The sequence below is a fragment of the Mustela lutreola genome, chromosome 1 (genome assembly GCF_030435805.1).
Source record: "Mustela lutreola isolate mMusLut2 chromosome 1, mMusLut2.pri, whole genome shotgun sequence".
NCBI lineage: Eukaryota > Metazoa > Chordata > Mammalia > Carnivora > Mustelidae > Mustela > Mustela lutreola.
In genome coordinates this window covers 35,968,811-35,984,143 of record NC_081290.1, presented here as the reverse complement: position 1 = coordinate 35,984,143, position 15,333 = coordinate 35,968,811, and the positions used below count along the sequence as shown (strand labels likewise).

Genomic DNA, 15,333 nt, shown 5'->3' with positions numbered 1-15,333 from the left:
ATTTCTTAGAGAAGATCCTTGATTCAATACTATTAGATGGAAAATGTTACTATATGCAATGTGTTCCAGTCTTAATATGAGCTTCAGTAAATTGGGATTTTTTTTTCCCCTATGACCCCCCCCAAAAAATATATATATATATACGATGAAGTCCTGAACACAATGCTTAGGAAATGGTTGATTTATCTCTCCATAAGTAAACCCTATTATCTCCCATAATATATCCATTTTCCCACAGGACATCTCCAGATTATCAAAACACTATTAATTTTAATTAACTTAATTTAATAAATAAATGTCAGACACGTAAAGGATCACCAGGAGAAAAGAATAGCAGGGGTGTCATTAAATCAGTCCAATTATGATGGAGCGTGACAGCTCCATCCAGGGGGAGGGATTATCTGAATGCCATAGAGAGGATGTCACCAGCAGGGGTGAGCGGAGAAGCCAGGAGGAAAACTCTGGGAGAAACCAAAGCATTCCATGCACTTTTTTTTCCCCTTGTAAGCATTTACATTCCTAAAGCCTCTTAACACCTAAATAATTCATTTGCAAGTCTTGGAAAAATGTATCCAACTGTCATTTTTAGATAAACTCAACCTTGGGCTCCTCTGTGTTTGATGGTGTTAGCTAATGATTTGCATGTTTGTCTTTCCAGCAGCGTGTAATTTTATCACACTGCCATGGGTCTCTAATTTGGTTTACCACTATCGTGAAGAGGTTTTTAAAAGGCTATTTTCTATTTTTATTGCCTTGGTGAAGATCTGGACCATATGTATGAACCAAGTGCTATAGTAATAGGTGTTCTTTGTGGCAATGTTATTTATCGCTGTTTTTACCCACTTCCATTTTTCTATGTAATTTTTTCCCCCTAAAATATGTGCTAAAAGTTATCAGTGTCCTTTTCTGTTTTCTAGAACAAAAAGCATTTAAAAGCTGGAGTGACACAAACTACTTGCATCCGAGTTTAGTGTTGATGATTCCCAGATATTTTTAATCTCCCTGTGTTTATATCTTTGTCGCCCATAAAAATATAGTTAGATAAAACTTTAGTGTTTACAAAACACTTTCACATTTGCTGTATTATTTGATCTCTTACAGCAATGCTACAGCTGAGATAGGTGGGTTTTATTTTATTTTGCATTTTAAAGATTTTATTTATTTGAGAGAGCACAAGCAGTGGGGAAGGGTAGAGGGAGTGGGAGAAGCAGGCTCCCTACTGAGCAGGGAGCCTGACGAGGGGCTCAATCCCAGGACCCTGAGATCACCACCCAAGAGGGAGGCAGAGGCTTAACCAACTGAACCACCAAGGCGCCCCAATAGGTGGGTTTTATTATCCTAAATTTACAGGAGGACATAGAAGCTAAGAACCATGACTAGCCCCAGGCCACAGATTCTCTGAACGCAGGAACTGGGGTAAAAACCCACAACTGCCACAATTAAGTCCGGGGCTCTTTCTGCCCTGCAGTATTACCTCCTACAGAATGAGAAAGACCAGGTAATTTGGAACAAGACCTTAGTCAATGCCACCCAGGTGTGTCCCTGCCCGCTCTTACTTTGTCTTCTTAGAGAGGATGAGACCAAAACCTCTGCCCAGCAGAGAGAGGATCTCAGCTTTGTTTCTCTCTCTGACTCTAGCCCTCTATCTCTCCTTTTGTGCAAGTAGTTAATGTCTTCTCATTCTTGAAGACTAGGTTCGTGTATCACCTCCTCCAGGAAGCCTTCTTAACAACCCCTCTGAGGATAAGATTCAGTGCACTCAGCACACTTACCTCTTTGGGTTATAATGACTGGCTAGTGTCAGCTTCATCCTGAACAAAGACACCCATCTCTCTCTCTCTCTCTCTGTCTCCATCCCCGACAAGGTACACACCTCCCCGCCCCTGCTGCGGCCACCCTGGCCTCCTTGCTGTCCCTGAGCAAGCCGGGCACACTCCCTCTCGGACTTAGAGTTGGCTGGACAGCTCTGCCCGCTCCCCATCTGGTGTTGCTCACCCCCTCCCTTCAGTTCATTACTCAAATGGCATCTTGTCAGTTACCCTCTCGTTTCCCGACCGACCCCCAGCCATCCCTGTTCCTCTGCCTCGGTTTATACTTCTCCATAAAACTTACCATCTGACATATATGTTTTATTTCTCTATTCTGTTTATTAATGTGTCTATCCCCCGAGAATATGCGGATTCTAGATGATGTGATGAAGCCCAGTGTTGTGAACAAAGACCTGCAGGTTACCCCCGACTATCTCCACAAGCTGCTAATTAGCCATTTTGTCTGTAAAGCAGAAAAGAGCACATACACCCAAGTGCTAGATACAGGTTTTCTCACATGGCTTAGCTGTCCCTGAAGCTACTGCCTTCACCCACTGACATAAGCCAGAGTATTTTCAGATGATGTAATCAGGGCCGATGAAGGATGCTTTTATCTCCCCGCCACATACAAAGTGGTGATGAACCCACCATGCAATCAATTCTTCAGCACTTGGACACTTTAAAAACGGTTTCAACCCGCAGATACAAATGAGAAAAAGAAATAGGATTATAATTTTTAAAAATCTCTCTTTATTGCCCACCAATGATATCCATTTATTTTTGTCTGAGGCTGTAGTATGCATACCGTGTTCTGTGTGCTCTCTATATTATTCTATATGATACAATTTATCAACAAATTATTTAATAAATACTTATTTAATAAATACTTAGAATGAATAAATAACACTTGTTAAATAAATACCAAGTATTTATTAAACACTTATGTTCCAGGCACTGTGTTACACACTCCGAATTCAGGAATGAGCAGAAGCAAATACCATGTCTGTCCTTAGGCAGCTTCCATCTGGAGGGAAGCATAGTAAGAAGTAGTATAGGGCCAACAGGTATCCCCAGAAACCTTGGGACATTTCTCCAGAGATGCGGTGTCATTACTTCTGATAGCATATGGTTTGTGGAGATGAGTTCGGCTAGCTAAGCACTGTGGCTCTGTGGCCATAAAAGGGTGTCCTGGGTATTACTAGCGTTGCAGTACTAAGCACAGCAATTCTCCAGGTCATAAATATGTTGTTGTCTGGGTCTTCTAGACCTGAGCTACGTCATTAATTTGTTGGTTCAGTCATTCGTTCAGCAGATAGCTACTGATTATGTACAGCTGCAAGCAAGACTGATCACTCGCTCCCTGTCCTCATGTGGCCTTCAGGCCAGCCTGGGGGTCCCCCCCCCCTCCCCAGCTAGAACTTCAAACAACACAAGGCTCGGGCAGCCCCTCGCATGGCGACAGCAGCCGGCTGCCTGACTGTTGTCCTTGTCAGCGGGTGCTCCTAAGCTGCTCTCTGGCAGGCGGGGAGTGGGGGGTGGTGACTGTTGAACCCCCCACTTTGACTCTGACTTCAGGCTGTAAGGTCAGGGGAACTGCCACATTTTGAAGGATGAAAAAAAAAAATCACGCTTCCGACGTCTGTCATTTTCTGTCTCCAGCCTCAGAGGAAAAGGGAGAAGAATTTGCTAGCACGCTTACAGAACTTCTCTTTGAATTACACGTCGCAGCCACGCCTGACAAGCTCAATAAGGTCAGCACTGTCTACATCAGAGTTTTTATTGTTGTTGCTCTTTTTAGGGTATTGGTTGTAAAAATTCAAGTGATCCACCTGAAATGGACAAACCCCAAGCCCCGAATGGCACAGGAGGGGAGGAGAATATGATCCCCAGGAGCCACACAAAGAAATGTGATGGGAGGGAACATGCAACAGGTCACTAGTAATTACCCTGTGACCTTGAACAAGTCACTTCTCCTCAAGGTAGACTTGTATATCGGAGCTGTGGTTATCTTCCGCACCGGGGAAGGAAGAAGGGTGCAGGCTCACCAAAGGGCTTTTGTAAATTCCATCTCCCTTACCCCCGTGGGGGTGATGAGTCAGAATGAGTCAGAGAGAAGCCCATCAGCCAGGTCAGCCACGCATCTCCTCCCCGATACTCCACCCCGAATGCCGAATGCTGGTGCCACGCCTTGTGCTAGAACGATCCAGCCTTGTCACTCTGGCTGCTTCCAGTTGTATGTTTTGCGAGGTCTTGCTGTAGAGCTTCTTAATGAGGGCACTCATTATTAATTACTTAGAACTCCATTCTTTTTCCTGTTCACTCTCTCTCTCTCTTTTTCCCTTCTCTTTAGCAAGCGGTAGGGGACGCAGGTAACACTTATCAAGGCGGGTGAGGAAAGGGCAGGATGAGGCAATGAGGGGAGACATGAGTAATTTCTTTATCTCGATAGAGGTCACTGGTTCTGACAGGTCAGTGACTTGAACACAGCAGGGAAATTGCCTCATTCATCTCTGCGCAGCACCTGCCTCTGCTAGGGGAGAGAGAGAGATTGAGAAAGAGAGAGAGAGAGTGCGTGTGTGTGTGTGTGTGTGTGCATGCACACGCGCGTGGGTCCCGTGGTGCCTCCCAGGTGCCACTGGCTTGTTGACAAAAGCAGGTGAGCTTGAAGAGGAGAAGCAAGTTTAACATAAACCCAGACTTAGCTTGCACTTAAGCAAACAGCTTTAGGCTATAATGATAAAAGCTGGATGAGCTGCCCTTTCTCCATTCAGGGAGTGACAGGGAAGGGAGGTCGCTCCGCTTTGTCACGTGAGCCGTAATGCCTTCGGCCACAGGTTGCTCTGCCTGTATTTATGAAACGAAGCTAGTCACAGAGCAGCCCCTGGTCTTCACAACGGCACCTCTCATTCCCCTGGCGTGACTGGGCAAGAGCTGAGCCATCCTTCATCCTCCCCGTATCATACATTATTAGGTCCATGAAACATTAAGGGCTTCATGAGACATATCAAATGAGGAAATTGGCTTCAGCAATGACCCTGGCTAAATCTCTCGCCTGTATATATATATATAAAGTACGATTATTCTTTTATAGTTGGTCATGAAAAGTGAAAAATATACTGTCACTCTTTCAAGGTCACTGTCGTTTTTATTCTTAATCTGTGTATCCTTTTACAGTGATCTCTGAAAAGGGTCCGCAGTGTTCTCTCCATCTTTCCTTTCTGTTCTGGCCCCTTTCCTTACTTGAGAGTCACCAGAAATCACCAACAAGGTGTTTTTAGGGAGACTAAGGATTTGCTCCCATCAACTTTTTAAAGGTACAGAGAATCACCCCAGAAGGTGGAGGGCAACAGTACTCTAGTCTTGGTATTGGAATGTCTTAGTCTCCAGATTTGCATAACGAATGAGTTGCTTTGGCTTGGTGCGGGCTTTGCAGGCCATGAAGAAAGCACATGACTGGGTAGAAGAAGATGAGGCTACGGTGTCCATAAATATGGCGGAACCGTCGGAGGAGAACACTGGAGAGGAAGAGACGGAAGAGAAACCAGAAAATCCTGAAGAAGACAAAAAGGAAGAAAGGAGAACTAAGACAGTTGAGGTACATTTATTGGAGCGTGGCCACCTGAAGAGCAGTAATACGACTTTAATTTTATTAGCAGCTGAATTTCGAGTGAGGAGAAACCACTTCATTTTCATTTGTGCCCTGTTTCAACAGTATAGAAATATGAGGATTAATGTGATAAACACTAAAATTTCTCAATGCCAGGGCAGTTCATGACTTAGCATAGATGTTGTCATTTTCCTCCAGAGCTTCATGAGCTTTAATTTAATGGAAAAAAGATCCTCAAGAACATCTTTGATTTATCATTAGAATAAAATTCCATCTGATATGCAAATTTGTAACTATAAAATGTCTTTATGCCCCATAAACTAATGAGGCAATTGAAGCTTTTTTCCCAAAAAAATTTCACGGCCACAGTTTTTATTCTGTAGTTTAATAAATTAATGTGTGCATAATTTATAGCCTGCCTGTGTTCAAAACTGAGTGTGTAGTAACTTCATTTTTACATTGAATTTTCATTTTAGAGAAAGTGTTTTTTTTTTTTTCTTAAGATTTTATTTACTTATTTGTGAGGGAGAGAGAGTGAGTGGGAGGGAGAGGGAGAGAGACTCTGAAGCAGATTCCGCGCTGAGTGCAGAGTCCGATGGGGGGCTTGATCCCACAACTGTGAAAGCATGACCTGATCCGAAACCGAGAGTCAGGCACTTAACCGACCAAGCCACCCAGGCACCCCCAGAAAGTAACTTTGTAAATTCAGTCACTGTAAAGAGAAATGGCCATTGAGGTTTCTTTATTCAGTCGCCCTTCCACAAGCATTTTTGAGCCCCTCCCTGGTGTGTGCCCAGAGTCTCTCTGAGAACTAGGGACACGGTTGTAAGGGTTGCCGTATACCTGGGGGCCTGGCAATACTTCCTTTTTAGCACAGCGTTTCTCCTTAGAAGAGTATCAGATATGCCCATTAACCTTTGGTTAGTCTTTTCAGACCTTTTTTTTTTTTTTTTTTTAAAGAATTGTATATATATCTGTTAACATTATAGGGTAGTTGTTGTTAAGTAAACTCTACCCCCAACTGGGACTTGAACTCACGACTCTGTGATCAAGAGTCCTGTGTGCTATGGATTGAGCCAGCCAGGTTCCCCATATCACAGGGGTTTTTGTTTATTATTTATTTATTTATTTATTTATTTATTTATTGGTAAAGATTTTATTTATTTATTTGACAGAGAGAGACCCTGTGAGAGAGGGAACACAAGCAGGGGGAGAGGGAGTGGGAAGCAGGCTTCCCATGGAGCCAGGAGCCCCACGTAGGACTCGATCCCAGGACCCTGGAATCATGACCTGAGTCGAAGGCAGACGCTTAACAACTGAGCCACCCAGGTGCCCACATCACAGGGTTTTTAAAAAAGCTTCTGCTCTGTGGATAATTGTCTTACTTGCATTTATCTGTTTCAGGAAGTGTATATGCTGTCCATCGAAAGTCTGGCAGAAGTAACAGCACGCTGTATCGAGCAGCTTCATAAAGTAGCAGAATTAATTCTTCATGGGCAAGAAGAGGAAAAACCAGCTCAGGACCAAGCAAGAGTTCTGATAAAGTAAATGTTACTTTAATTCTTATGTTTCCAATATTATATATGTGTGCCATTCACACACATGCCCCCTAGGCTGCTAAAGTTTTAAATTATAAGTCAACTAATTCCATTGTTCTTGGTCATCTTAAGAAATAGACTCTCTTAGGATTCACAGGATTCTTAGCTGAATCATGTTAGCAAGAATAATAATTAGGAATTATTTATGAAGAGACTTAAGGAAAGACACACAAAAGCATTCAAGGATAAGTGTTTATTTTCACAGAACGAAGTCTTAGAAGTACAGACTTTTAAGAGTAATTGCATTTTTAACACACCACAAGAATAGAGAAAGAACATCTTTTCATGCGACTTCTCAGCCAGCTTTGCAAAGATATTCAAACACACCCCTGCTGTTCCTAGGGACTGACACCAGCTCTGTGCACTCTGAATGCTGGCAAAGATGGTTGGTGATGTAAGCCAGTTCCCTGTGGATGGCATGTGTGTGCATATGTGCCGTCATATGTTAGATTCTTCAACAAATAGTAGCCACTATGATTAGTTGATCTAGTGAAATAAAAATGTGTATCGATGTGGCTTTACATACATGAAAATAGTCAGTATGGAGCCTCTATGAAAACAGTTGGTATGGAGCTAGAAAACAAGCCATTAACTTTATGCACGTGGCTTTATGCATGGTATAGAAAATTAGCACAAATCCAAACACCTTCTCATTACTACACAGACACAGGAATTAAAATAGAGCCTTCTAAAAATATATGGATACACACGCACACACACGCTTCGCAACACCCCCATTCACTTTGCTAGCTGACTTGTCTTTGCTTATGACTGCACTTGGCATCGTAGATTGGGGAGCAAATGTTTCGTCAAAGAACTTTCCAGAAGGGGCTCCTGGGTGGATCAGTGGGTTAAAGCCTCCGTCTTCTGCTCAGGTCATGGTCCCAGGGTCCTGGGATCGAGACCCACATCGGGCTCTCTGCTCAGCGGGGAGCCTGCTTCCTCCTCTCTCTCTCTCTGCCTGCCTCCCTGCCTACTTGTGACCTGTCTGTCAAATAAATAGATAAAGTCTTTTAAAAAAAAAGAACCTTCCAGAAAGTCAGTACTGCATCTCTGTGCTGCTGGTAGATTGCTCCTCACTTGTAACTTTGTGTCATTGAGTCTAGATGTTCTTACCTAAACATGTGAAAATGAAACATATTAGAAGAACTACACAATCCTGCACTTAATAGACTTAGAAAAAATATGTACTTACCTTAGTATATAGAAGGAAGAGGAAAGGGAAAATTAGGAGATGTTTCAAATAGAGAGGAAAACCTCTAAGTGCTCTTTATATGTGTGTGGTACTTGTTTGTAAAGGGAGAGTGTTCAGAAGTCCCCACGTGTGTATAGTTGGACCTTACTCTTAGCACCTCTGATTTCCAGTCCAGATTATCCCAACCTTGCCAAGCTGCGCCAAGCAATAGCTAACAAGACCTCACATTTGTCTGTATGAGACGTGCCTTTCCACCCATCTGCCCAAGAACATAGACAAAATGGCTCTGGGCTATCCCTGGACCTTACTCCTGAACCTTTCTGCAGATAAGTGTTGGATGGATGGATGATGGATAGATGGACGGATGGACGGATGGATGAGATGGTGGACAGATAGAGTTCAACAAACCAAAAAACATGACTTAGAACCCCAATTTATGGAAAAAAAAGCTTAGCTCTACCGATTTCACTAGATCTTTTAAAATATAAGATTCTTGACTTGGAGTTACTATTTTTCTAATAGCATTTTAACCACTATTCATAAAAGTCATCTATATGAATTATAAAAGAAAACAAATATTCACATCATTACGTTAACTGGGTTGTTTTCGGTTTTTGTCATCAAAGCAATATTTGCTAAATATTGCACCTGTCTTGCTTTATTTTCTTGGGGAAAATCCTTACAAGTCAAATGGCTAGAATGAACTTGGGAGTTTTGATATAAGTCTTAAGAACAGATTTTATAGGATCTTTATTATAAGGCATCTAATAAAAAATGTAATCAAGAAATCAACAGACATTTGAATTTGAATCCCAGCTCTGTCCCAGCATGTCCTAAGCAAGTTATTTAAGCTTCTTAGGGTGCCTGGCTAACTCAGTCCTTACAGCATGCGACTGGATCTCAGGGTCATGAGTTCAAGCCCCAAGTTGGGCGCAGGACCTATTTAAAAAAAAAAAAAAAAAGTTGCTTAGCTTTCTTAAGCGCCAGTTTTATCATCTATAAAATGGGGATATTAATGTAATCCATAAGGTCACTGTGAAGATTAAATATGATTACTCATATTAAAGTACTTAATGGGGCTCCTGGGTGGCTCAGTCAGTTAAGCATCTGCCTTCAGCTCAAGTCATGATCCCAGGATCCTGGGATTGAGCCCCATGTCCAGTTCCCTGCTCAGTGGAGAGCCTCCTTCCCCCCCACCTCTGTCAAATAAATCAATAAAATCTTAAAAAAAAAAAAAAAAGTACTTGACATAGTACCTCAGTAAATGCTCATTATTATTTCAAAATGACCAGAAAGCAAGAGAAAATTCACTTTGCAAGAGGCTTACACTGCTAAACATATGGCACTCAAGCCTTAAATTTTCCTGCACATGCTTTTGATTCTAAAAAGAGGTAGGGTGAATTAGGCAATTATTCGTTAACTACACATGCTGAGGAAACCAGGATTCGATTCAAGGGTAATCGTGAGTCATGGAAATTGTTGGAGAACACATTTCCACAAAACACCTTCAGATTTGTGTGTGTTCTTTTAAATGGAATATGGTATCAATACCAGCCATTGTCTTGAGGGTTAAATTATTTTATCTGATGGAAAGTCCCCCAAAACCACTTTTTTTTTTTCCTTTCAGATTAACTACTGCAATGTGTAAAGAAGTGGCCTCCTTATCAAAGAAGTTTATGAATTTTTTAACCACTGTTGGGGTGAGTTTCTAATACTGATTCTTTCTCCCACCCTTTATGGAAGCTGGGTCTGTGAGGAAGTGTGAGGAGACGTGCAGGAGGCCTTCTCTGATAGCTCCGTATACAGACGCTGCGCCATGATGTCTCCCAAAACCAGGCCAGAAGCACCTTCTGTCAGGACAGGTGGCCTAGGACTCTCACCTGACTGGGTTCTAGTTCTGACCCTGCCATCTCCAACTTACAAGATATTAGGTGGGTTTTGAAATATCCGTGGGCCTCATTTTCTTTATTTGTTTAAAAAGAAGTCAGGGGTGCCTGTGCGGCTCTGTCAGTTAAGCGTCTACCTTTGGCTCAGGTCATGACCCTGGGGTCCTGGGATCCAGTCCCGAGTCGGGCTCCTGGCTCAGCAGAGAGTCAGCTTCTCTGTCTCCCTCTGCTCCTCCCCACTGCCCGCCTGGTGCTCTCTCTCAAATAAATAAACAAATAGAAGCCGAATGAAGGTTTCTTTCATTAATTAATATCTGTGATCTATAATTCAAGAATCTCTACTAGCATAATTTTGAATATTTGCATTCACTGTTGCCCTCAGAACCTGGCGGATGGACGCCACCCAAGGTGAGAGGCTTCTTGACTTTATTATTACACTTCAAGTGGAACCAAAAGAAAAGACTTAGCCATGCGAGTAGTGTTTCTGTTGCACAGGGAACAACTTTGAAAAGGCTCATTGTAACCTGTGACATCTGCAATGACCCTGTCTCCCAGGAAGGGCCCGTTGCGATGTCCTGGAGGGCAGGACCGCACTGTAGCTCTCTGAGAGGACTCAGCTCAGCCTTTAACAGGAAGGAACAGAAACAAGCTCTATATAATCGACCCAGGAAAGGGACTTTATTAAAGGCAGTGGAGGAAAGTGAGCCTCTAGGGGGACTCAGTGGCAGAATACATATTCCCTCTCCAAAGTCTCGCCATTCACGTGACTCAGTTGTAGCATTTCCCAGACCCCGTGTCTTTCCATTCGTATTCAGGCTTCCCGGCTGAGAAGGCTGTAGGACTCAGCAGTGTGGGTCCCATGTCCTCTTGGTATCGCCTGTAGTGACTGGGGGCAGGATGTTATCATGCAGACCGAGCTGGCTGTTGGGGTTCACTTCCCCACTCCACCCCCGCCAAGGCCAAGGACAGTCCTCAAAAGAAGTGGAAATGACTATAGACCTGTCAGCAGAGAAGCGACTCAATTAATTAGGGCTGAATCATCTACTACCTATTCGCTCTGTCATCAAAGAATCTGGTTTGCTTCTCCTATTTCGTAAAACCTGAGCTTTCGTACTTGTAGGATTTGGGGGCTTCCACAGTGAGAGCTTTACTGTATGTAGGCAGAGTGACGGGCAGAAGAGAGAAGTTCATGGATATGATAGGCATGATCAAACACATTCATGTGCTCAGTGTTGTCTGAGTAACTAGCCCCTGTGGGGTGAGACTGCCAAGTTTAACAGAAACGTGTGAGGTCTTAATCAGGACGAGACGGCCTCAGCCACCCGGCTTCCCAAGGCTCTCTATACCCTCTGCTCACTCTTTCCCCAGTTCTGGAGGTGGGAAACTGGGGCCGGAAGGGGTGGCTAATGCCCCCAGCCCTCTCAACTGATCGCTCACATCCCAGGTGGCCGCCCATCAGACAGGTGGCCAACTGTTGGTTTCTCTTTGGCCATCTAGCAGTGATGTGTGTGTGTGTGTGTGTGTGTGTGTGTGTGTGAAGAGAGAGAGAGAGAGAGAGAGAGAGAGAGAGAGATGGTTTCTATGACTCGTGGTGGACATCCTTTTATTTACAGTCGTGGGCCGTGTTCAGATGTTGCTTCTCGTTTCTTTTGACCTGTTGTCTTCCAGTGCAGTGCACATCACCCAAAGAACTTGTTAAAACGCAAGTTCTGAGCCCTCACCCTGGGGATGAGGACTGAGATTCTGCATAGTACATTCTGAGTAACAAGGTTCTAGCAACTGGTTGTGCACTTGCCCTTACACCCGTGTACACACGTATATTGTACATGTGTACTGGTGTTTGTGCTCACAAAATCCAGAAGACGCAGGTTACCACTTTGGAGAAAGAAAAGGCTAGAGCTAAACAGGGTTTACTGAAATGCCGTCCCGTCACTGCAACACCCCCGATCTTGTGCTGGGATGAATCACGGACATCGGGTTTCTGTTCTCTGAAACAGCCATTATTCATAACTTGAAGTTAATGAGTGTGTATCGCTCTCCAGACTCCATTTAAATGGCTTGCACATCCCATTGATTCTGAAAACCAATGTCATTTTATTGCCCTCGTTTTGATTATATTTTAAAGGTTTATTGATAATCAAACATGAAAGCAGATACCATAATGGATTTTCTGGTTAGTTACTGAAATGACTGGGTTTTTAAAGAGTGTTTCCCCAAGACTCCATTGTGGTTTCCCCAGTAAGATATTACTTTGCCCTCAGTAGAGCAGTGTTGATGGAAATTTGCTGCTCTGGAAAGATATATTTAATCTATATGCTTTTGTTTACCATAAAATCTCCTGGGTACAGTAAGGAAAACCAGCCTATTAAACTTGCCCTCTCTCTTTCCAGTCTCTTGAATTATTTATTGTTTAAGAGTAGAGTGAACACTTATAGAAGACTGTTGATTGATAGACTAATAGTGAAAATAATAATAATGATAGTAACTCTAGCTCTCACTTTTTGGACACCTACTTAACATCAGGCTTTTCATATACTCATGGTTTGCAAATTGGAATCTGCAGATCTGTCTGGAAGTGATATTGATGAATGGTTAATTTCAGGGTGCCTGGGTGGCTCATTCAGTGAGGTGGCAGACTCTTGATTTCAGGTCAGATCATGATCTCAGGTCCTGGGATGCACCCCCCATGTAGGGCTCTGCACTCAACAGGGAGTCAGCTTGAGGGTTTTCTGTCTTCTGCTCCCTCTGCCCCTCTCTGCTGCTGGTGCACAAGAGAGAGCATGCTCTCTCGCTTTCCCTCTCTCTCTAAAATAAATAAATAAATCTTTTTATTTAAAAAAAAAAAAAAAAGAAGAAGAAGAAGAATTAAGGGGTGCCTGGGTGGCTCAGTCATTAAGTGGCTGCCTTTGGCTCAGGTCATGATCCCAGGGTCCTGGGATCAAGACCCACATCGGGCTCCCTACTCATTGGGAAGCCTGCTTCCCCCTCTCCCACTCCCCCTGCTCGTGTTCCCTCTCTCATTGTGTCTCTCTCTGTCAAGTAAATACATAAAATCTTTAAAAAGAAAAAAAAAATTAAGAAAAAGGTCATTAAAAAAAAGAATATGTTATTTTTGCTGCTAATCTGGAAAATATACCCTATAACAAAATACCCATCTTTGCATTTAAAACAAGAAAGAAAATAAGGCTACGGACTGGGGCTGGGACTAGATGGGTCAATAAGGTACTTAACTCACCTGCAAAATTTTAAAAATTACCCTGTCCCACACAAAGAAACAACATCAGTCATCCAGATAGATATTCTGATGTAAAATTTAAAAAACGAAAATGAATGCAAAAAGATCATGATAAATAAAACAGCAACATTTTCAGTAGAGACTGTGCTTGTAGGACTCAGCCTCACTCACCCTCTGTAATCCCAGATGGGCTACAAACTTTCAATAGTTAAAAACGTCTGTGTTTAAATTTCTAGCTGTGTGACCTTAAACCAGTTCCTCAACCTTCCTGATTCCTAGTTTCTCATCTCTAAATGACGGTTATCACCGTATCTCCCTACCTACTGGGATTCCTGTCAAAATTAAATGAGAAGCCTTGTCTGTAATAAGCATTCCGTGTCTCCTCACCTTCCTCTTTAAGAGATCCCTCGACAAAGCCAGCATACGACATTTCACGTGGCAAGCCTTACAGTAGGAGCACCTAATCTGTCAATTTCTTTCTTTCGATTCCACAGAGCGACAAGAAGGCCGAGGTCCTTAACCCCATGATCAATAGCGTCTTGTTAGAGGTAAGTGGCCCCCAGTGAGAAAGTGCTTCGAATCAAAGCAAATGTTACAGCTCCTTTTTTTTTTTTTTGTCCTTTTCCCTGGCAGCGAGTGTTATTGCAATTCTAAATCTTGCCATTAACAGCCTTTTTTTGAGTACATGTGTGTAGCCCAACCAGCTGTTAAACCGTGGCGGGAAACAACAATCCCTAATTTTCAAGAATTCCTGATTATAAAGAGAAAACGCTAAGCTTGCACGTTATTTCTGTTCCTGTTTCCTCTGGCAGAAGCACATTTCTGCTACCGAGTTTCACACCAGATTTAACACTCTGATTAGTGGCTGCAACCAGGGCTTCTTGCTCGATGATTTCTGTAAAAATGGGCACTTCTCTTCATGCATGAGAACCTGTGGTGTAGCTGGATCTAGGCTTCAGAGGAGCGGGGTCGACCAGTTGACTGGTTAGCGTCTGCCTGTTGAGTGACCAGAGGCTCTGTTGTCAGAGACCACTCGCTCACTCCGTGGCCTGCCGGCTCGCCAGGACTGAGTAACACTGCTATGAAGCTGTCCGTAGACCGCTCTGGTCTTGCCAGAAGTAGTGACATAAGAGAGAAGAAAATAGGCCTGGGAGGCGTCATTCGTGCTGTGTTCCACCTGTGGCTGGTGGAGGAAAACCTTCCATGAGGGGCCTCACTCTAAGGAACTGGCCCATCTGTAGCCCCAGGGCACCGAGTTGAAACCATGGGTGTTAAGGGGTGAAATTTGAACATGAGCAAGGCATATCCAGCAGTTTTTTTGCATACGCTGAAGTCGCCTGTCAGTTGCAGAGTTTGGAAATTACCAAATGTAAGTCAAGGAAGGCCACCTCTATCCTTATAGTGACATCTGTGGGAATTGGCCTTAATGTTAAGGAAAACTACCAAGATGCAAATATAACAAAGCAGTGGCATCAAGTATCACCATTTGGGACACTGCCATGTGGTGGGGGGTGAGGTCAGCCAGCAGGGACAAGGAGCCCGAGAGGAAGGCTCTGGGGACCCAGCTAAGAGGAAAGCCAGGAAGTCAGAGGCAGACTGTGGAACAAGAATATATCTCCCCCGGCCACCCAGAAGGCATTGGCCAATTAATTTACTATGTCAGTCGTGAAGAATACGCGGTCAAGTGTTGATTCATTTCCCCAGCAGGAGTTTTCTTATGACTTAGTGACCTGAAACATTAAATGGCCTCTCTGTCCACTGCTGTACGTTGGGGTACCACCGAACACGAATGGCAACACCAAATATCCACGCCAAGTAGAAAGGACTGACATGTGCAGGAGGACAGCCTTCAGGGACTGGCCATGAATAATTGCGCTATAATATCTCCAGTTCCCTTTATGTAGCCCACGCTCTAGCCCACACTTGGGCTTCCTGCACCCTATGCTTTTGTGTTATTTCAGGACAGTGGGCTTGGGCTGGGAGACGGATGGGCAAGCTGGGCAA

General features: G+C 43.6%; 1 protein-coding gene across 5 annotated transcripts in view; it reads left to right on the top strand.

Moving 5' to 3' along the window:
- FAM114A1 (family with sequence similarity 114 member A1) overlaps nt 1–15,333 on the top strand; it is a 91,485-nt gene that overhangs the window by 54,274 nt on the left and 21,878 nt on the right. For all 5 annotated transcript variants that reach the window (XM_059163563.1, XM_059163582.1, XM_059163553.1 and 2 more), the window contains 5 exons: nt 3,468–3,559; nt 5,242–5,403; nt 6,820–6,959; nt 9,836–9,908; nt 13,824–13,877. In XM_059163563.1, the coding sequence (XP_059019546.1) occupies nt 3,468–3,559; nt 5,242–5,403; nt 6,820–6,959; nt 9,836–9,908; nt 13,824–13,877 (521 nt within the window). The remainder of the gene's footprint in view (nt 1–3,467; nt 3,560–5,241; nt 5,404–6,819; nt 6,960–9,835; nt 9,909–13,823; nt 13,878–15,333) is intronic.